Source organism: Hyla sarda, chromosome 2 (genome assembly GCF_029499605.1).
Source record: "Hyla sarda isolate aHylSar1 chromosome 2, aHylSar1.hap1, whole genome shotgun sequence".
Lineage (NCBI taxonomy): Eukaryota > Metazoa > Chordata > Amphibia > Anura > Hylidae > Hyla > Hyla sarda.
Window position 1 is genome coordinate 133,549,141 of NC_079190.1, and position 23,799 is coordinate 133,572,939.

The 23,799-nt window shown below is 39.6% G+C and overlaps 1 protein-coding gene across 1 annotated transcript in view; it reads left to right on the forward strand.

Moving 5' to 3' along the window:
• Window positions 1-23,799, forward strand: part of TDRD3 (tudor domain containing 3) — a 288,299-nt gene that overhangs the window by 174,405 nt on the left and 90,095 nt on the right. The window contains exon 5 of the mRNA XM_056555486.1: window positions 1,108-1,249. Within this exon, the coding sequence (XP_056411461.1) occupies window positions 1,108-1,249 (142 nt within the window). The remainder of the gene's footprint in view (window positions 1-1,107; window positions 1,250-23,799) is intronic.

The window sequence follows — 23,799 nt, forward strand, 5'->3', positions numbered from 1 at the left end:
TTTGTGTTTATGGTACTGCTGCTAGTCCCAGCCTGACTGAGGGTCTGAAGGTCAAAATGCAACACAGAGGGATCATGCCCTGGATATTTTAGGACCCTAGCAACTCTCCTGCTCTCTACTGACACCTCTGTTTGTATCAGGGACTGTCCAGAGTAGGAGAGGTTTGCTATGGGGATTTGCTTATACTCTGGACAGTTCCTGACATGGACAGAGGTGTCAGCAGAGAGCATTGTGGTCAGACTGAAAATAATTCCAGAAATAAGTTTACAGCAGCTGATAAGTACTGGAAAGATTAAGATTTTTAAATAGAATTTACATGATTTACAAATCCGTTTAGCTTTCTGGCACCAGTTGATTTTAAAAGCATATTTTTCGACCGGAGTACCATTTTAATTTTTCTCCCTGCACTGTGAATGTTTACGGAGTGTGCTCAATAAAAGACAATAATGGTGGAAATATTTGCATTTAATTAGTTTAGTTTAATGGTATTTGTCTACTAATGAAATGTAGTCTGACTGTTTCTAATTCACCATAATAATCAATGCAGATATCCAGGTTATTCCAAAAGGTTCACTTACTATTTCTTGCAGCTTTATTGTGCTATAAGAAACCTCCTTGAACACTCATAAGCTCTAAATTGTATTCTATGTGAGTAGTGCTGTTGTCATATGATGTAGAATTTATAAAAAAAAAAAAATATATATATATATATCTATATCTATGCTGCAGGAAAAACAAGCAGAGTGGTTCTATTCTTAGAAACATGCACTGTATTATGAGAGACAATAATTGCTTATGTTGTGTTTTGCTTGCACAATGGGGGTTACCATATGTTCTACTGTCATAACTTCATTGACCTTGTAATTGCTTCTAATGTGATTGTACGTACAGTATTTTACAGTAAATCTTAAATGGCTGCAGTATATACTTTAACTGCTGTCTGCACTGTTCACAGGGCTTGTACTTCTGTTTCTTAAATGTTTGTACTGTTACATTTGTTTTTGTATGCATTTAGAAGAAAATTAGAATTGATTATTGCTTTTCTTGGCAGCTTGTACAAAAATCTAACATTTTAATTGTATTATGCGTCTTTTTCTCCCCTGCTAGCTTGAACACTCCACCTGGCACAAAAATGAAGCTATTAGGAACTGTTGAAGTGAAAAATGGATGCTTGCTTTTGGATGACACCAACACTGTCATGCTTGGAGGTGAAGTGGAGCCGCTCATAGAGAAATGGGAGCTGCAGAGGGTGAGGCTAACACAAATCACTTTAAGTTCTTGTTGCTGGATGTATTATTAAATTGACTTTTCCAAGCAGAGAATGAGTATCCTTTTGGAAGCATGCATCCATTATTGCCCTTTATACCAGTGTTTGCCTATTTATTCCTAGCAAGCACTTGCAAACAATGCTAGCAGAAGACCTATACTACAAGCATTGTGGTGATTCAGTCTTGTAACCCATTTTATTAAAACATTACAATGCATTCTGCCGTGCGGTAATAACTCAATTATGAATTATAAATTTTGGTCATAAAAAAATATTAATTATGAAAAATTAACAATTATGTAAATTATCAAAATTATGACCTGGTGAATTGTACAGGGTGGGCCATTTATATGGATACACCTTAATAAAATGGGAATGGTTGGTGATATTAACGTCCTGTTTGTGGCACATTAGTATATGTGAGGGGGGAAACTTTTCGAGATGGGTAGTGACCATGGCGGCCATTGTGAAGTTGGCCATTTTGAATCCAACTTTTGTTTTTTCAATAGGAAGAGGGTCATGTGACACATTAAACTTATTGGGAATTTCACAAGAAAAACAATAATGTGCTTGGTTTTAACATAACTTTATTCTTTCAAGTAACTTTATTGGGTGAATTGTAGTAGTGTCATCTAGAGTTTGTAACTAACTAGCCCCTTCATCTGTCTTATCTAAACAGCCATAAATATCTAAGGAGACAAGAAATATTCTTCTCCCAGACTGGCACTTGTAGAGAAGATTTTAGAATACACTGTGGTCTATATAGAACATACAACATGGCGGACACATCATGCTATTATTCCATTAAACATAGTGATTCATTTTTAGGGGCCTACAATAAGTATCATAATTTGAAAAGCTATAACACCCTTTTACTTTTTTTTTCACATTTTTGTTATGTTACAGTTCTCAATATTCCATAGTGAGAATATGAAGGAAATATTTTTTTCATTTTTACAAATTTAAAAAGAAAAACTTAAAATTTCTCTTGACAATGCATATTCGGACCTTTTGCTGTTGCACTTGAAATTTAGCTCCAAGTGCCTCCAATTTCTCTTGATTATCTTTCTACACCTTGATTGGAGTCACCTGAGGACAATTCAGTTGATTGGGCATTTTGGAAAAAACACAACCCTGTCAATAAAAGGTATCATAATTGACAATGCATATCTGAACAAAAACCAAGCCATGAGGATGAAATAGCTGCCAGTAGAGGTGAAGAAGGATTGTGTTCACAAGAGCACAGTGGCCGCATAATACTTAAATGGAAGAACCAGAACTACTATTAGAAATGTCGGCTCCAACAAACCAGGTAATCGAGAAAGAAGAGCGTCAGTAAGAGAGGAACTGCCTGTGCTCCATGCACTATTTCTCCCGTTACTATCTTCCATCACAAAATAACGGTCGTTATTAATAATGGGCTATGACGGGTTAAAACGGCTATTAGAAAAATCCCATAGACTATAATGGGTTTTTGTAACGGCCGTATATGATTTTGTAACAGCCGTTTTAGCTGATTTTCAGACGGAACTTCATACGGATCTTTAAAACGGAGTAATTTTGTAGTGTGAAACAAGCCTAAGCAAAAATAAACCTATGTGGTATTGCCCCGTATGTAAATGTCTGAACTATAAAAAAAATAACGTTAATTAAACTGCACAGTAAATGGCATATACAGAAAAAATATATATCAAAGTTGCGTATTTTTGGCCACTTCAAAACAAAAACTAGAGATCACGGTGCAAAAAAAACCTCACACATCCCGTATACAAAAAAAATAAAAAAGTTATAGAGAACAAGAGAGCATTTTTAAACGTACTCATTTTGACTTAAAAAGTTGTAATTTTTTTTAACATAAGTAAAACAAAATATATAAGTTGGATATCATTTTAATCATATGGACCTACAGATTGAAGATAGGGTGTCAATTTTACTTAAAAATGCTTTGCGTAGAGTCAAAAGCCCCCAAAAGTTACAAAATGGCATTCTGTAGGTGGCAATTGAAAGTGTTATGATTTTTAGAAGGTAAGGAGGAAAAAATTTAAAAACCCTTGGTCATTCAAAAAAATTTATTCTAACAGATCACTTCAGTGCTGACATATGATGAATGTCTGTAATACTATCAGAACCTTAAATCAAGCACAAGATGCGTGATTTTTCTTAAATATACTTGGCTTTTTTTTTTAAGAAGACATTCTAGGGGATAGAACATGTGTGAGTGTTTGGGTGGGGTTAAATTCTGTATAAAGACTGGATTTTCAGGGTAGATGCCACTCCTTTCATGAAATGCTGTCAAGGCCACTGAGGAATTCTAGGTAGTAACTAGCATTAAAGGGGTACACCTGTGGAAAACTTTTTTTTTAAATCAACTGGTGCCAGAAAGTTAAAAAGATTTGTAAATTACTTGTATTAAAAAATCTTAATCCTTCCATTCCTTTTTGGGGGCTATATACTACAAAGGTAATGCTTATCTTTTTAGATTTATTTGATGTCATGACCACAGTGCTCTCTGCTGACCTCTGCTGTCCATTTTAGGAACTGTCGAGAGAAGCATATGTTTGCTATGGTGATTTTCTCCTGCTCATGACAGTTCCTAAAATGGACAGCAGAGGTCAGCAGAGAGCACTGTGGTCATGACATCAGAGAAATCTAAAAAGATAAGCATTTGCTCTGTAGTATATAGCCCCTAAAAAGTACTGGAAGGATTAAGATTTTTTTAATAGAAGTAATTTACAAATATGTTTAACTTTCTGGCACCAGTTGATTTAAAAAAAAAAGTTTTCCATGGGAGTACCCCTTTAATAACCTGCACTGTACACAGAAAATTGGTATATATCAGTTGATTAATGAATGTACATGGACAGGTATCTGTGACTCATTGTAAATATGGTAGTATAATCTCCATTCTCTTAAAATTGGTTAGGTTTTCTTTTATAATCTGATTGCTGCCATTTGATTACATGCATCTGGTGTATGTGTTACAGATAGCCTGTGAAATTCTATAAATATGAAGCAATTTGGACACTTTTACTTAAATGGGTACTCCACCCCTAGACATCTTATCCCCTATACAGAGGATAGAGGATAATATGTCTGATCACGGGGGTCCTACCACTGGGAACCCCTACAATTTCTCCTGCAGCACCCCTGTCTTCTGGTTCACGGAGTGAGATTCGCTCCGTGCCTGGTTACTGGCCATGCAGAGATCGGAGGATTGAGACATCACGGCCCCGCCGTCTTGGGATGTCTCGTCCTACCCCCCTCAGTGCAAGTGTATGGGAGGGGGCATTGCCAGTCATAAGGCACAGAGCGAAGCTCGCTCCGTGCACCAGATGACAAGGGTGCTGCAGGAGAGATTGCGGGGGTTTCCCAGCTGTGGGACCCCACAATCAGACATCTTACCCCCTATACTTTGGATAGGGGATTTTGATGTCTAGGGTCGGAGTACCCCTTTAACCCCGCACTGCGAGTCTATGTGCATACCCAGTGGGGTATTTTACTAAAACTGTCTAATTCTAAGACCACTTAGATGACCAAACATCAAATGCTCCAAATTGATGCCAGTGGTGTTTAGACTGATAAATCTGACATATCTCTAGACTGTACAATCTAAATTTGTACTATTTAGTTTTAGTTGACTATTTGTTGGTTTACCTCAGCAAAAAGCACTATAATGGCTCATGTGAACCCAAAATTCTGGTGCATCTGTAATGTGGGAAATATTTTACTCATGCTACTCAGTATTTTTACCAAAACCTGAAGTGACATAGAGAAAAACTGTAATGGAAAATGATAGGCTGCATTGACATCCAGTTTAGTGGCTAAGGCACGCATATGTTTGCAGAAGCTCAAAATTGTCTGCCCACATATCTGATCAGATCAGCACAAACCCCATTCAATCCAAAAAATTCCTTGAAAGCCCAATTTCAGATTTTGAACTTAGAATATGAAATGAATAACTCAACAAAAAGCAGGTAAACTACTTTTTTACGGCAGAGTCTCTATATTTACTGTAAGGCTGCAGGGATATTTCATAGAATATAATACACAGCACTCCAAATGAAGTGATGTTTACTATCTTCTTTAATTTGTGGATTGAGGAATCCTCCCCTTCGAACACCCCATAAAATAATGACCATTAATATCAACCTATGGCCATAACCCCTTAACGACCACAGGCGTATATTCACACCCGTGATCGGCTCCCGATCTGTGAGGCGCACTCAGATGCTGCCGATTAGCCCAGCAAAGCTGTTCGGGACTGCTGCGGCATTCCGAACAGCTGAGAGGATAGCGGGAAGGGTCTTACCTTCTTCCCGACTGTCCTATCGGCGTTTGATTGCTCCAAGCCTGAAATTCAGGCTTGAGCAATCAAGCGCAGAAAACACTGATCAATGCATTCCTATGGCAATACATCGAACAGTGTTGCAGCCCCAAGAGGGTTTTAACCCCTTGATTTAACCCCTTCCCTAATAAAAATCAGAATCACCACCCCTTTTCCCATAAAAAAAAGTGTGTAAATAAAAGTAAAAAAAAAACATATGTGGTTTCTCCACGTGCGTAAATGTCCGAACCATAAAAATATATCTTTAATTAAACCACACGGTCAATTGTGTACGCGGAAAAAAATTCCAAAGTCCAAAATAACGTATTTTTGGTCACTTTTTATAACATAAAAAAATTTATAAAAAACGATCAAAAAGTCTGATCAAAACAAAAATGGTACCGATAAAAACTTCAGATCACGGCGCAAAAAATGAGTTCTCATACCACCCTGTACGTGGAAAAATTTATAAAAAAAAGTTATAGGGGTCAGAAAATGACAATTTTAAACGTATACATTTTCCTGCACGTAGTTATGATTTTTTCCAGAAGTACAACAAACTCAAACCTATATAAGTAGGGTATCATTTTAATCGTATGGACCTACAGAATAAAGATAAGATGTAATTTTTACTGAAAAATGTACTAAGTAGAAACAGAAGCCCCAAAAGTTACAAAATGTAATTTGTTCTTGTTTTTTCAATTTTGTCGCACAATGATTTTTATTTCCGTTTCGTCGTAGATTTTTGGGTAAAATTACATGTCATTACAAAGTATAATTGGTGGTGCAAAAAAAAAAATACATCATATGGATTTTTAGGTGCAAAATTGAAAGGGTTATGATTTTGATTATGTAAGGGGGAAAAACAAAAGTGCAAAAACTGAAAAACACTTGGTCCTTAAGGGGTTAAAATGGGAAAAAAAATGTTTTTAAGATGGTATGAATAGGAACCTACGGCATATTCTAAAAAGGTTTGTTGGTATCCTTAGTGGAAATATTCAATTGGGATTGGAATTTCTATTTGAACTATAGATGGATATTGTTTGTATATAAAATCTTTTTTTATGAAAACAAATATTTGTTTATGGCAAAAAAAAAATAAAAAAAAAATTGTGCATTCTTGGATTTGTCATTCTTCATTCGTACCATTTATTACTATTTTTATTTCCCTGATCAAAACCATTTCTTTTCCAGGGAGTAATTTAATTTCTTACAGATTACACTTATTTTCTTTTTTGTTTGGTACTTTTCTTTAGTGTTTCTTATTATGTGTTTTGTGCAGTGATTATGGCGTGTGCAGTGATTGCAGTCCTGGCCATTCAGTTTTACCTCCCTTCTTTTCAACAATAAAAAAAATCATTTCACAGCTGTACACAGATTTGTAGCTGTATTTTTTTCTTTGAGTCATGTACAACTGCATAATTATCATGTAGTGGGTCCAGAATATAGCTTTGTGGACCCAGCATACATCATACAACTTTTTCTTTCTATTAATTGGGGGAAACATGTTAACACTTGTTTACTTTCTTTCTAATAGGCTTGTTTTTTTTGTTTAGTTTTTTGCTGGATTAATTCCCCCTTTTTTTTATTTAAACTCATTTTATTGACACTGAAATGCATAGATCAATTACATTACATCAGTAGAATTAGAAAGGTACAATCCTAAAAAAACAAAACATCCTTTTCACTCCAGACAGGCACAAATTGGAAAATCTGAGCATTAGCAAAAGGTACATGTACAAAATATTTGTTGTAAGACAGTGCAGTGTCAATAGAAACAACAAATTTAACTGTTCAAGCTATAGAAATAAAACAAAAAACCCTGTTAGACAAGTACCTTATCATATGGTATGACCAAAGTAACAAGCCATTGCCACATAGCTTGTGAGGGGAGTTGATCTGTCATCCATCTCAATACGATGGATTTTTGTGCAAAAAAAGAGGGTTTCCTGCAGGAAAATGCGTGTATGATCCTGTCAGAGCTCCTCATCCAAAAAAACTAAGATACAGACCTCCATAGCCAGCAATGTGCTGACAAATACTGCCCAATGCATGGCCGGTATTTGTCCAGCGCATTGCAGACCTCTGCACAACCAGTGGCGTACCCCTAGGGGTATGCGTACCACCGGTTGAGAACTCCTGTTCTGAACCCTCTAACTTTTAATTTTTCTGTGTACTGGCCAGTATGAAGGCTCATTTTAGTGGTACCATTTTTGTATTGATCAGACTTTTTGATCTTTTTTGTATTCATTTTTTTCATGATATAAAAAGTGACCACAAATACGCTATTTTGTACTTTGGAATTTTTTGCGTGTACACCATTAACCGTGCAGTTTAATTAATTTTATAATTCGGACATTTCCACACACAGCGATACCACATATTGTTTTTTAAATGGGAAAAGGGGGGTAGTTCAAACTTTTATTAGGGGAGCGGTTAACTCCTTCAGGCCGAAGGGCGAACCTGTACGCCCCTCGCCTGGTCCCTGTGTTTAAAACGGGGTCACGCCGTGTCCCCGCATCACACCGGGTCGGTCCCAGCTGCTAATAGCCGGGACCCTGGGCTAATAGTGTGCGGCACCGATCGTTGTGCCGCACGCTATTAACCCTTCAGACGCGGCGATCAAAGTTGACTACCGCATCTGAAAGTGAAAGTAAACGCTTCCCGGCAGCTCAGTCGGGTTGATTGGGACATCGCGATAAAAACGCGAGCGGAGGCCCCCCATACCTTGCTCCGTCGCTTCCGATCGGCGTTTGATTGCTCCAAGCCTGAGCTACAGGCTTGAGCAATCGAGCCCCTTTCTCGCTGATCCATGCAAAGCTATGGCTTTGTAGGGATCAGCATAGGAGATCAATGTGTGCAGTGTTATAGCCTGCTATGGGAGCTATAACACTGCAAAAAAAAAAGTGAAAAAAAAAGTTAACAAAGGTCATTTAACCCCTTCCTTAATAAAAGTTTGAATCATCCCACTTTTCCCATAAAAAAAGTGTCCATGAAAATAAACATATATGTGCGTGCGTAAATGTCCGAACTATAAAAATATATCGTTAATTAAACCGCACGGTCAATGGCGTACGCACAAAAAAATTCCAAAGACCATTTTTGGTCAATTTTTATATCATGAAAAAATGAATAAAAAAATAATTTAAAAAAGTCTGATCAATACAAAAATGGTACCGATAAAAACTTCATAACACGGCGCAAACAATTAGTCCACATACCGGCCCGTACTCGGAAAAATAAAAAAGTTACAGAATAAAGATAAGGTGTTATTTTTACCGAAAAAATGCACTGCGTAGAAACGGAAGCCCCCAAAAGTTACAAAATGAAAATTTTTCTTCAATTTTGTCACAATAAATTTTTTTTTCCGTTTCGCCGTGGATTTTTGGTTAAAATGACTAAAGTCACTGCAAAATAGAATTGGTGGCGCAAAAAATAAGCCATCATATGGAATTTTATGTGCAAAATTGAAAGCGTTATGATTTTTAGAAGGTGATGAGGAAAAAATGAAAACCTAAAATTAAAACATTTAACCTTAAGGGTTTTTTTTTTTTCACTTTTCTTTTTTGCAATGTTATAGCTCCCATAGGGGGCTTTAACACTGCGCACACTGATCTTTTAAATTGATGATTATTATCCCATAGGATAACATTGATCAATGATTATGCCGCTTGAATACTCATGCCTGGATCTCAGGCACTGAGTAGTCATTCGGCAATCGAACACACAGGAGGAAGGTAGGGACCCTCCCTGTGTCCTCCAGCATGTTTGCGATGCCGCAATTTAGCCACGGCGGTTCCAAACAGCCCACTAAGCTAGCCGGGAGTAGTTTACGTACACTTTAGACGTGGCGATCAACTTTGAACGCCACGTCTAAAGTGTTAATAGCGGTGGGCCCCCCACGATTAGACATCTTATCCCCTATCCTTTGGATAGGGGATAAAATGTTTTTGCCCGGAATAACCCTTTAATAAAATGTTATATTCATACGTAAGAGCACAACTTAAATCCACTAGACATCTTGTACCCAATTTAAAAATCCAACAGACTTCTCTGGCAAGCATAGGACCTCTCCTTTCACTGCACCTTCTTGGTGAAAAACATGTGTTTTATCTCCATACACACCAGAACAATCACCCTGATGACAGGTAGAAATATGTTTTGACACTACAGATACATTTAAAGGGGAACTCTGGTGGAAACAAGTGTAAAACAAATGTTTTCAAATCAATTGGTGCCAGAAAGTTAAACAGATTTGTAAATGACTTCCATTTAAAAATCTTAATGCTTCCAGTACTTATCAGCTGCTGTATACTTCAGAAAAAAATGTGTAGTTCTTTTCAGTCTGACCACAGTGCTCTCTGCTGACACCTCTGTCTGTGTCAGGAACTGTCCAGATTAGAAGCAAATCCCCATAGAAAATCTCTCCTGCTCTGGACAGTTCCTGACATGGACAGAGGTGTCAGCAGAGAGCAATGTGGTCAGACTGGAAAGAACTTCACAAATTTCTCTGTAGTTTATTAGTAGTATACAACAGCTGATAAGTACTGGAAGGGTTAAGATTTTTAAATGGAATCAAATTACAAATCTGTTTAACTTTCTGGCACCATTTGATTTGAAAACATATTTTTTCCCACCGGAGTTCCCCTTTAAGTCATTAGGATTGGTGCTATAGACCTGGATCAGACTGGAACTTGCGGCCATAATACAAATGCAAAAATATGCATCCATAATATGCCTGTTTGGAACAAGAAGTCCTCCTTCATACAGACTTTTTTTTATGCATTAGGGAAAACTACATCCACCCTGGGCCACAAACCATATATACCAAAATACTCACGTATTCTGGTCTCCCTTGGGACTTACAGACCACATTTCTGTAGTATTTCTTCAGTATATATTTGGAGTTTGTGAGGAATCTGATCTATATCATGTTCTTAATTTTCATCATCAGAACAGCTTGCTATTATTTTAATACACTTTTGCTTTTCGCAGTCATTTACTAGCAGTAATCTGAGTCCCGTTCCACCAGACAAGCTGATTTGTTTGGCTGTAACGGTGGAGCTGTAAACATGTGTAGCTTAATACATTAGAGGTTTCTATTCATTATCATTTTGTTTGACTAATTGCTTTGCCAGGTCTGTATTTTCTCTGCCTATTTGCTATTATATGTTAAGTGTGTTTTTAATCCCTAAATAGTCTTTCTCATTAATTTACACAAGGGCAAATGATGAACATGGGTTTAGACAGAAAATTTAATTTGCTCTGAGAGGATGCTGAAACTGTGGCCAATTTTTATGAGCATGGAAAGTCATGGAAGGGAATTTTTTTTATCCCCACGTTCAGTAGAAATAAGAATTAAAAGGCTTGTAGCCGGATCTTATAATTAACGCTGGACAAAATAATTAATTTAAGAAAACACAAAACTTGTGTAGGATCAGTAAGAAAACTTTATCCCCCTCAGCCAAAGCTTTTTTAAGGAAGAACTAAGAATGTCTACTATAAAAGCTATGTGTATGTTTATTTCCTCTCCAGTAAGATTCTTATATAAAATTTGCTAATATTATGTAATCATTGTAATGCCCTGTAAGTACTACAAACCCTGCCAAAAGATGAAAGGTCTTGACACTCTCTTTAAGCGGGAATAATCGTCCTTAGCATACGATTTTGAAGATCAGCTCTATTAAAATATTTTGTTGCACGTACATAAGGATATTAAAGGGTAACTCTCATTAAAATGTTTGCTCTTGCACTCCTTATGGTAAATAAAATATATTTCTAATATACTTTGTCAAAAAAAATAAAAAATGAAGTTTTCTATGTTTTATTTGTGCTTAAAAAAGCTCAAGAGCACATTTTCCCCATCTCATAAACAGACTTTGGACCGAAGCCCAAACACAGAAAGTGCAGCCTAGAGTGCTGAGGGGGGTGTGTCCAGCCTCATCCAATCATAGCTCCTCTCACACTTAACTGCCATATGTTGTTGCTTGGACACACAGCCCTCAGCACTTCAGCCTGTACTTCCTGCGTTTGGGCTTCGGTCCAGAGTCTTTGTATGAGTTGGGGGAAAATGTGCTCTTGAGCTTTTTTAAGCACAAATAAAACATAGAAAACTTCATTTTAGAAGTGAATATTATTTTTATTTACCATAAAAAGTGCAATAGCATAAATTTGTTTTAATGAGTGACCATATAAGTGCTGTTTTCTTTTTTTTTTTTTTACATTCAAAAAAGGATTTTATTGAAAACAACAGAGAAAACAATACACAAATAAGGTGTGCAGGAAAAAAATCAAACAGATAAAGGTCCAGGAGCCTTGGGAGGCCATAATAGGACAAAAACATGAGCACCAAATCTGAACAACGGATAACACAACATATGGTACGGAAAATATGGTGAAGGCAATGAAAGCAGTAGGAAGAGCGACACAAACTGACCATAGGGATCATAAACAAGCCTATGATAGTAAGGAAGAGCCAACTATACAGTGCTGTTTTCTTTTAATGTCAGACCAGTCCTGATTCCTTCAAAGTGACCTGATCTATTTTTATTGCTAAATTTGAAATCATTACTTAAATTAGCGATAAAACACTGAGATGTTACATTCTGATGTCATGCTAAATAATGCCAAATAACAAACTGAGCACTACTGTATTTGTAAAGTTTCTGCTGCTCCTGTAGTTAACTTAAAGATGCTCTATCTGGGAGACAGATCTGTTTAAAGCATACCTGTCAAATCCCTTAAAAAACAACAATTAATATGTTACTCAGTACCTAATCCTGACCATGTTTATCTAAATTTTATGCCTCTGTCACCTTTATTTATTATAAAAAATACCTCTTTTCATAGCTCACAGTGTTAGAAATCCTCTCAGGGGAAGGGGGCGTGTCCATCCATTGTCGTGGTGGGAGGTGATTGGGGGGTCTGCTCATGCAGCCTTGTCCATGAGGCATCTCTTGTCCATGACTTATGGACAAACCTGATGCAGCTGCAGGCCTGCTTAGTGTCCCAGTAGGTATGGGGACCCCTAGTGGTAGGATTTTCAGGAGCCGTTTTCTTTATTAAATATTCAAAACAATTTTAAACAACCATATTACAAAGGGTCTTTTAATTTTCATCAGTAACAACTATTTAAAATTTGTGACAATTTATGAGCCGAGACTTTTCCCGAGACTACCGCGATCTAGAGAAATATTTGCTGGAAGTTTCCTAGATTTGCATGGGACTTTTATGACCATAAAATTACTTTTCTTGTGGAAAGGTGATAAATGTTTGAGAGTATCACTTTAGCCCCTTTCCAACCTTTGACATGCATGTCTAGCAAAATGTTAGACTGGGAGATTGGAGCAGACCAGGATAAAATAGAATTCCACTAACAGGTGAATAAACAGGCTTACAGTGGGGCAAAAAAAGTATTTAGCCAGCCACCAATTGTGCAAGTTCTCCCGCTTAAAAAGATGAGAGGCCTGTCATTTTTATCATAGGTATACCTTAACTATGAGAGACATAATGAGAAGAAAAAAAATCTATAAAATCACATTGTCTGATTTTTAAAGAATGTATTTTTTATTTATGGTGGAAAATAAGTATTTGATCAATAACAAAAGTTCATCTCCTTACCCTTTGTTGGCAATGACAGCGGTCAAACGTTTTCTGTAAGTCTTTACAATGTTTTCACACACTGTTGCTGGTATTGTAGTCCATTCCTCCATGCAGATCTCCTCTAGAGCAGTGATGTTTTGGGGCTGTCGCTGGGCAACACAGACTTTCAACACCCTCAGAAAGTTTTCTATGGGGATGAGATCTGGAGACTGGCTAGGCCACTCCAGGAAATTGAAATGCTTCTTATGAAGCCATTCCTTCGTTGCCCAGGCAGTGTGTTTGGGATCATTGTCATGCTGAAAGACCCAGCCACGTTTAATCATCAATGCCCTTGCTGATGGAAGGAGGTTTTCACTCAAAATCTCACGATACATGGCCCCATTCATTCTTTCCTTTACAGCCCCAAAGCATGATGTTTCCACCCCCCCATGCTGCACAGTAGGTATGGCGTTCTTTGGATGCAACTCAGCATTCTTTCTCCTCCAAACACGACAAGTTGAGTTTTTACCAAAAAGTTCTACTTTGGTTTCATCTGACCATATGACATTCTCCTAACACTCTTCTGGGTAATCCAAATGCTCTCTAGCAAACTTCAGACAGGCCCGGACATGTACTGGCTTAAGCAGGGGGACACATATGGCACTGCATGATTTGAGTCCCTGGCAGCGTAGTGTGTTACTAATGGTAGCCTTTGTTACTTTAGTCCCAGCTCTCTGCAGGTCATTCACTAGGTCCCCCATGTAGTTCTGGGATTTTTGCTCACTGTTCTTGTGATCATTTTGAGATTATGGGGTGATATCTTGTGTGGAGCACCAGATTGAAAGAGATTATCAGTGGTCTTGTATGTCTTTCATTTTCTAATACTTGCTCCCACAGTTGATTTCTTCAAACAAAGCTGCTTACCTATTGCAGATTCTGTCTTCCCAGCCTGGTGCAGGTCTACAATTTTGTTTCAGGTGTCCTTCGACAGCTCTTTGGTCTTGGCCATAGTGGAGTTTGGAGTGTGACTGTTTGAGGTTGTGGACAGGTGTCTTTTATACTGATAACAAGTTCAATCAGGTGCCATTAATACAGGTAACGAGTGGAGGGCAGAGGAGACTCTTAAAGAAAAAGTTGCAGGACTGTGAGAGCCAGAAATCTTGCTTGTTGTAGGTGCCCAAATACTTATTTTCCACCATAAATTGTAAATTCTTTAAAAATCACACACTGTGATTCTTATTAGGTATACCTCAACTATGAGAGACATATGATGAAAATTGCAGGCATCTCTCATCCTTTTAAGTGGGAGAACTTGCACAATTGGTGGCTGACTAAATACTTTTTGGCCCCACTGTATGTGGATAAGTGCAAGGTAATGCACATGAGGTATAAAAAAAACAGGTACAGAATAAATAATATTTGATACAGTCCTAACCTCAGTATCTGAGGAAAGGGATTTAGGGGCCATTTTTACGAAGACTTAAAGACTTTTTTTAAATTAACTGATGCCAGAAAGTTAAACAGATTTGTAAATTACTTCTATTAAAAATCTTAATCCTTTTAATACTTTTTAGCAGCTGTATGCTACAGAGAAAATTATTTACTTTTTAAATTTATTTTTTGTGTTGTCCACAGTGCTCAGTGTCAGGAACTGTCCAGAGCAGCATAGGTTTGCTATTGGGATTTTCTCCTGCTCTGGACAGTTCCTGATATGGGCATCAGGTGTCAGCAGATAGCACTGTGGACAACACAAAAAAGAAATTAAAAAAATGAAGGTTTTCCTCTGTAGCAAACAGCTGCTAAAAAGTACTGAAAGGATTAAGATGTTTCCCACCAGAGTACCACTTTAACCCCTTAAGGACCCTTGATGTACGCGTACGTCATGACACCCTGATACTTAAGGACCCATGACGTACGCGTACGTCATGGAGAATTCCAGCCCCCGGGGATGGGACCGGGATGGGGCGGGGGCGGGGATGGGACCGGGATGCCTGCTGAAATCATTCAGCAGGCATCCCGTGCAAACCCCCCCCCCCATGTCTGCGATTGCGGCAAATCGCAAGTGAATTCACACTTGAGATTTGCGCGATTACGGGTCTATAGTGACCCGGAATATAAGGGGGATCGCGGTTGTCTAAGACACCCACGATCCCCCTGAAGGCATAGGAGTGAGGTGGCAGGGGTGCCACCCCTCCTATCTCTGCTATTGGTGGTGTAGACACGACCACCAATAGCAGATCGGGGGGGGGTTAACCTTCGTTTTCCCCGTCCTGCCCACCCACAATAGGCGGGGCAGGACGGGGAAATGACGGGGACCGGCGCCGAAGATCCACTTACCGATCCGGGCGGGCGACGGAGATCGGCGGGCGGCGATGAAGTGCGGCTGGATCCGACGGAGTTGCCTAGCAACATCTGGAGGGTACAGTTTAAGACCATTATACAGTGGTCTCTAATTGTAGCCCTCCAGATGTTGCAAAACTACAACTCCCAGCTTGCCCAGACAGCTGTTTGGGCATGCTGGGAGTTGTAGTTTTGCAACAGCTGGAGGGCTACAGTTTGACGCCACTATAGTGGTCCCTAAACTGTAGCCCTCCAGATCTTGCAAAACTACAACTCCTAGCATGCCCAAACAACTGTTTGCTGTCAGGGCATGCTGGAATTTGTAGTTTTGCAGCTGGAGGACCACAGTTTGGAGATCACCTTGCAGTGTTCTCTAAAACTATAGCCCTCCAGATGTTGCAAAACTTCAAATCCCAGCATGTCCAAACAGCAATCAGCTGTCTCAGCATGCTGGGAGTTGTAGTTGCTTACCTCCAGCTATTGCATAACTACATCTCCCAGCATGCCCTTCGGCGATCAGTACATGCTGGGAGTTGTAGTTTTGCAACAGCTGGAGGCACACTGGTTGGAAAATACTGAGTTAGGTAACAGAACCTAATTGAAGGTTTTCCAACCAGTGTGTCTTCAGCTGTTGCAAAAGTACAACTCCTAGCATGCACGGTCTGTCAGTACATGCTGGGAGTTGTAGTTTTGAAACAGCTGGAGGTTTGCTCCCCCATGTGAACGTACAGGGTACATTCACACAGGCAGGTTTACAGTAAGTTTCCTGCTTCAAGTTTGGGCTGCAGCGCAAACTCCTAGCGGGAAACTCACCGTAACACGCCAGTGCGAATGTACCCTAAAAACACTACACTAACACATAATATAGGGTAAAACACAACAAATTCACCCCCTTACACTGCCCCCCCCCCAATAAAAATTTAAAACGTATTGTATGGCAGTGTTTCCAAAATGGAGCCTCCAGCTGTTGCAAAACAACTACTCCCAGCATTCCCGGACAGCCACTGACTGTCCAGGCATGCTGGGAATTTAGCAACAGCTGGATGCACCCTGTTTGGGAAACACTGGCATAGAATACCCCCTATGTCCACCCCTATGTCCACCCCTATGCAATCCCTAATTTAGTCCTCATATGCGCATGGAGCTCTCTCACTTCGGAGCCCTGTCGTATTTCAAGGAAACAGTTTAGGGCCACATATGGGGTATCTCCGTACTCGGGAGAAATTGTACTACAAATTTTGGGGGTCTTTTTCTCCTTTTACCCCTTATGAAAAAGAAAAGTTGGGGTCTACACCAGCTTGTTAGTGTAAAAAAATGTAAAAAATTTATACTAACATGCTGGTGTTGCCCCATACTTTTTATTTTCACAAGCGTTAAAAGGAAAAAAAGACCCCCAAAATTTGTGACGCAATTTCTCCTGAGTACAGAAATACCCCATATGTGGGCGTAAAATGCTCTGAGGGCACACGACAAGGTTCAGGAGTGAGAGCGCAGCATGTACATTTGAGGCCTAAATTGGTGATTTGCACAGGGGTGGCCGATTTTACAGCGGTTCTGACATAAACGCAAAAAAATAAATACGCACATGTGACCCCATTTTGTAAACTACACCCCTCACGTAATGTAATAAGGGGTACAGGGAGCATTTACGCCCCACAAGGGTCTGGCAGATTTTTGGAACAGTGGTCCGTGAAAATGAAAAATGTAAATTTTCATTTGCACAGCCCACTGTTCCAAAGATCTGTCAAATGCCAGTGGGGTGTAAATACTCACTGCACCCCTTATTAAATTCTGTGAGGGGTGTAGTTTCAAAAATAGGGTCACATGTGGGGGGGGTCCACTGTTCTGGCAACACGGGGGGCTTTGTAAACGCACATGGTCCCTGACTTCCATTCCAAACATTTTTTTCCCTCTAGCTCAATGGTGCTCCTTCTCTTCTGAGCATTGTAGTGCACCAGCAGAGCACTTGATGTCCACACATGGGGTATTTCCATACTCAGAAGAGATGGGGTTTCAAATTTTGGGGGGCATTTTGTCCTATTGCCCCTTGTAAAAATGTAAAATTTGAGGGAAAACTAGCATTTTAGTGAAAAAAAAAATAATAATCATTTTCACATCCAAATTTAACGAAAAGTCGTCAAACACCTGTGGGCTGTTAAGGCTCACTGGACCCCTTGCTACGTGCCTTGAGGGGTGTAGTTTCCAAAATAGTATGCCATGTGGTTTTTTCTTTGCTTCCGAAATGTGACGTGCCCCCCAAAAACCATTTCAGAAAAACTCACTCTCCAAAATCCCACTATAGCTCCTTCCCTTTTGAGCCCTCTACTGCGCCCGCCGAACACTTGACATACACATATGAGGTATTTTCTTACTCGCGAGAAATTGGGTTACACATTTTAGGAAGATTTCTCTCCTTTTACCCCTTGTAAAAATTCAATAACTGGGTCTACAAGAACATGCGAGTGTAAAAAAATAAGATTTTGAATTTTCTCCTTCAATTTGCTGCTATTCCTGTGAAACACCTAAAGGGTTAACAAACCTTTTGAATGTCATTTTGAATACTTTGAGGGGTGCCATTTTTATAATGGGGTAATTTATGGGGTATTTCTAATATGAAGGCCCTTCAAATCCACTTCAAACCTGAACTGGTCAATGAAAAATTCCAATTTTGAAAATTTGGTGAATAATTTTAAAATTGTTGCTGAACTTTGAAGCCCTCTGATGTCTTCCAAAAGTAAAAACATGTCAACTTTATGATGCAAACATAAAGTAGACATATTGTATATGTGAATCAAAATATTATTTATTCAGAATGTTTATTTTCCTTACAAGCAGAGAGCTTCAAAGTTAGAAAAATGCTAAATTTTCAATTTTTGTCATCAAATTTTGGAATTTCGACAAAATTTTACCAATAACATGAAGTAGAATATGTCATGAAAAAACAATCTCGGAATCAGAATGAAAAGTAAAAGCATTCCAGAGTTATTAATGCTTAAAGTGAAAGTGGTCAGATGTGCAAAAAAACTGACCTGGTCCTTAAGGGGTTAAAGGTAGGCAGACAATGTCATAGAGCAGCAGGAAATGCTAGCAGAATGCTTGTGTGTATAGGGAGAGGTATTAACAGTAGAAAGAGGGAAGTTCTCATGGATAGGGGATAATATGTCAGATCGCCGGGGTCCCGCTGCTGGGGAGCCCCGGGGATCGCTGCTGCAGCATCGCGCTCTCATTACTGCGCAGAGCGAGATCGCTCTGCACGTAATGACGGGCAATACATGGGCCAGAGCATCGTTATGTCACGGCTCCGCCCCTCGTGATGTCACGGCCCGCCCCCGTCAATACAAGTCTATGGGAAGGGGCGTGGCGGTCATCACGCCCCCTGCCATAGACTTGCATTAAGGGGACGGGCCGTGATGTCATGAGGGGAGGAGCCATGACGTCACACTGTATCGCCCGTCATTACGCACAGAGCAAACTCTCTCTGCGCAGTAACGATGGCGGGGTGCCGCAGCGGCGATCCCCGGGGTCCTAATCACATGACATGCAACCGTTTCATAAATTTGGCGCACATACACAAATTTCAGGTGTAGAAGAATCGTTCTCCTACACTACCCATGATAAAGTCCTTTCACCCCATATCTCGAAATATATATAGGATAGATTTAGCAAAATCGGTGTAGAGGAAAAGTGGTGCAGTTGCCCATAGCAACCAATCGGATTGATGTCAGATTGTGGCAACATATGCAAATTTTAGTATGTATGTAGATTCTGGCACAAGTAGAGCACACAGGTAAAGCTGAAGCCAGTAATAATGTATCTTGGCCTATGTAATGTCTGTCAAGTCAGAAAAGGAAGCTGCACCAACTTCTGGACTCCTCACTAGTAGTTTGCATACAACCTGTCATGTGTTCAAACATTTTTTTTTTTTCTTTCCATAGAATGCAGTAAAACATAGAAAAATCAAGTCCTCTACAGTATAAGACATTTGGTGGTGGTTTACCAGTGTCAATGTCCCAACAGGTTGTTTTTCAGCCCTAATAGTGTCTTTCTTAGCATTGGCTTGATTTATTTGGTAATTGCCTTCTCTCCTTTCATTACTTTCTTGCAATTTCATTTTTTCCAGCGTGTATATTTCTCATCTGCAGAACTGTTGCACATTGGATTGATTTCCTTTATAGATGCTGTTCCTTCACATTCAATAATATCATTTTTCACACCCGGTCCTTGGTAAAATTTGCAGTCTGCTGTGCAATGTCCAGTAGGAATTTCTCCATACTTAAGATGCCTGATGACAGTGAGCTGCCTTACTTTTTCCAGATTTCTTGTTTGGCATAGTTTTTCTGTTTTATTAGTTTCCTAAAACTTGAAGAAGAAAAAAACGATATGTTGTTCACCTTTACAAAGTCCTTAAAGGGGTACTCCGGTGAAAAACTTTTTTCTTTTAAATCAACTGGTGGCAGAAAGTTAAACATATTTGTAAATTACTTCTATTAAAAAATCTTAATCCTTCCTGTACTTATTAGCTGCTGAATACTACAGAGGAAATTCTTTTCTTTTTGGAATGCTCTCTGATGACATCACGAGCACAGTTCTCTCTGCTGATGTTATTATAATAATAATAACGCTTTATTTATTGTTGTCCTTAGTGGGATTTGAACCCAATTCCCCAGCACTGCAAGGCAGCAGTGCTAACCACTGAGCCACCATGCTGCCCTTAGCATACATCTGCTATTCATGGTTGCTAAAATGGACATATATGTTAGCAGAGAGCACTGTGCTCGTGATGTCATCAGTGTTCCAAAAAGAAAGGAATTTCCTCTGTAGCATTCAGCAGCTAATAAGTACTGGAAGGATTAAGATTTTTTAATAGAAGTAATTTACAAATATCTAGTAGTAAAAAAGAAACAGAAGTGGCACCAATACCTTAAGCCTCCTAAGACCACGAGATGGAGACGGCGTCCCGCTAGTCTGAAAATCCACCCTTGCAGTGGAGGTGCTAGGACAATAAAGACCGTAGTCACCAAATAATAGTAAATAAAGAACAAAGGTGCCCTGCACTCACCGCTTCAGTCCAGGTAATCCTGCTCCCATCTCGGGTCACAACTTGAACACTGAGGACATGGACAGTGAAGCGCTCTGAGCGCTCCACTGTCCATGTCCTCCGTGTTCGAGTTGTGACCCGAGATGGGAGCAGGATTACCTGCACTGAAGCGGTGAGTGCAGGGCACCTTTGTTCTTTATTTACTATAATTTACAAATATGTTTAACCTTCTGCCACCAGTTGATTTAAAAGAAAAAAGGTTTTCACCGGAGTACCCCTTTAATTGATATAAAAGGACTTTTAACTGTGTGAAAATAACCCAGTGAAACTTGCCGAGCGCTTCAGACTTATCACCCAGCTTTCCACAAATCCTTAATTGCTATGTACAATTTAATTCCAAAAGGATATGTTCACTTGTGAGGTGTTTGTTGCAGAATTTCATCAGGATAGATTCTGTAGAAAGACACATGCTTGTTGCAGAAACAGCCTCATTCACACATATAGGATGTATTTTGTTGCCTGAGTTTCTGTAACAAATGTTTGACTATACCATTAGGGCAGGTTTATTTGAGAAGTATGCACTGCAGAAAATCCTTAGCATATTACAGTAGCAGCACCATAGATGAGATTAAGATATCTCATCCACACACTCATAGAAGTAAATAGAGCAGTGGTCTTCAACCTGCGGACCTCCAGATGTTGCAAAACTACAACTACAACTACATTACAGTAACCTCCCCTATGTCTTCTCTTATCCTAACGCTACACACATATATTACCAAAACATAAATTGCTGCTTCATGAAAATGTTTGTGTCTTCTTAACTTGACAGGTAAACCCATTAAAGGGGTACTCTGGCCCTAAGACATCTTATCTCCTATCCAAAGGATAGGTGGTCCTGTCGCTGGGGACCCCCGCAATCTCTCATGCAGCACCCATCTGTGTGTGCTTCATGCAGCGCTTGAGGCTCCAAGTCTGAAGGGTGTCACTCCCCCTCCCATAGACTCTCCTATAGACTTGCATTGAGGAGGCGGGACGTGGCATCACACGGGGGCGGAGTCGTCGTATCATGATACTCTGGCCCCGTGGTCGTGAGGCTTCAGACCCGGAGCCTCCAGCGCTGGATGCAGCTCACACAGGTGGGAGCTGCATGAGAGATTGAGGGGGTCCCCAGTGGCGGGACCCAAGTGAGCAGACACCTTATCCCCTATCCTTTGGATAGGGGATAAGGTGTCTTAGGGCCGGAGTACCCCTTTAAGCATATTGATAAAGCCTTGCACAGGCTTTTGTTTTCTAGGCATCCATATGATGCTTCTTCAGTGTACATTTTCATTATTTGATATGGCATTTCGGGATGAATGGCACTAATGGGCTTTGCTGATGACAAGGCATTTCATAGTTTAAACTGTTACTTCTCTCCATAACAATAAATTCATGTGCATACATGCAGATTCTAGAGGAAAACATATAATCTTTTATCGATTAAGACAAATAGTAAACATAATCCTTAGAAAACAGTCCGGTCTGCAGCACTGTCTAGAAAATGGTTCTACGTTTAATGATTGAAACAAACACTATTTGTCAGATAGCGTGGCTTCTTTGTCCATAGACACCAATATTGTATAAGAGATATCCATAATGTATATCCATAATGAGTCATTCTGTTAATCTTCACACACACAATTTCCATGCATTGGGAATTCGGCTTATTTATGAACTATAACATTTTTGTCAGTAGGCTTTCTGGGGACCAGTTCACACTGCGGATACTGATGTTCATGAACAAGATAATTCTTGCAGAAAAATTACACACGCACTGCATTCCTATCAGTAGTGACGGCGAAGGGCTGCATGGCTCTGCCGAAGGATTTTCACGACGACCGCCAGATTGGGGTCTCCGAACAGAATGAGAGGAATTCCGTGCACAGAGATTCCGTAGTGTGAACATACCCTTATGCTGACTGTTTTGATATTTCCCCAGATTGATAGGCTTCCACAACTTTTTTTTTTTTTTCTGCTTGGACATCATTCAAATTAGACTCTTGTGATGTCACTCCAGAGGAAAATGTTTTAGTTATGTCACAAAACATGCATAATACATGGCATTATAGCCATCCATGTGGGGTCATATACTTTTGTTTAAAACCCTGAAAAGCAACTAGGAATTTTTAATTTGTCTGAACATAGCACTAGAAAGACGCACTGCTACCTGGAGAAAATCTGCACCTAAATACTGACTCTGCGAACTGCAGGATTTCCGCCTATTCCACCTGATCCTCTGATTCTCTGTTTGGGAATGCAACATGGAAGCCACGCTACTCCTGCTGGAATATTCACAATATTGAAAAAGAATAAGGATAATAACTTTGTGAAGTAACAGCTAGTGACTAAAGACAACAGCAAAGTCATAGTACAGGCATAATAAACCCAGCATCACAGTACAAAGGATAACAAACGTAGTGCTGTTACAATGCAGAGATAAAAAGTGATGTCATAGCACAGGGGTAATTACCATAGTTTCTATGATGTCATAAAGCAGGCATGGTGCCCACAGTGATACAGGCATAATAGCTTCCTACATATTAAATTATCATAGGTGAGAATTAAAGAAGGGAATAATGCTCACAAGAAATTAACAAAACAGGGACAATGGATTGCTGGTGGCCTTCCTCCCTCCTGCCTATCTTTCCTTTCCTAAATGGTGCTTTGCTCAAACTGTTTGAGATCCTAGTTCCCAAACCATTGTGATTCCCTGCTAGATACATGGAATTCATCCAGCTTTGACATTTTGCTTTAAGATCAGGCCCGACCTAACACTTTACACATTCTCTACTCACTTACAGGCAACTCTGTACTTCCTCCTCCCCAATCCCTTAAGTGATATCTGCAATCTATGATGCCTTATTGGATGGTGGTACCGCTTCCAAACCCTCTATTACACTTCCAGGGGAGGAGGAACCGCAGCACTCTTTTTCCTTTCTGTTTGGTGGGCTTCATATACCCTGTGCCATAAGTTTTCAATTTCTTGTAGGGCCTAGGTAACAAATTCCCGGTCGTACAGGGTCCCAGAAGTTTTTAATAGAATATATCATGCGAATCAATGTCTAATATATCCTTGTGCATGTTTTTTGTCTATGCTACCATTGTCCCAAAGATCTCCAGCTAGGGGTCTAGCATATTTCCTGCTGATGGCAGTAAGGACATATGTGCCAAGGCAGTGGAAGGACACTTGACATCAAACCATATGAG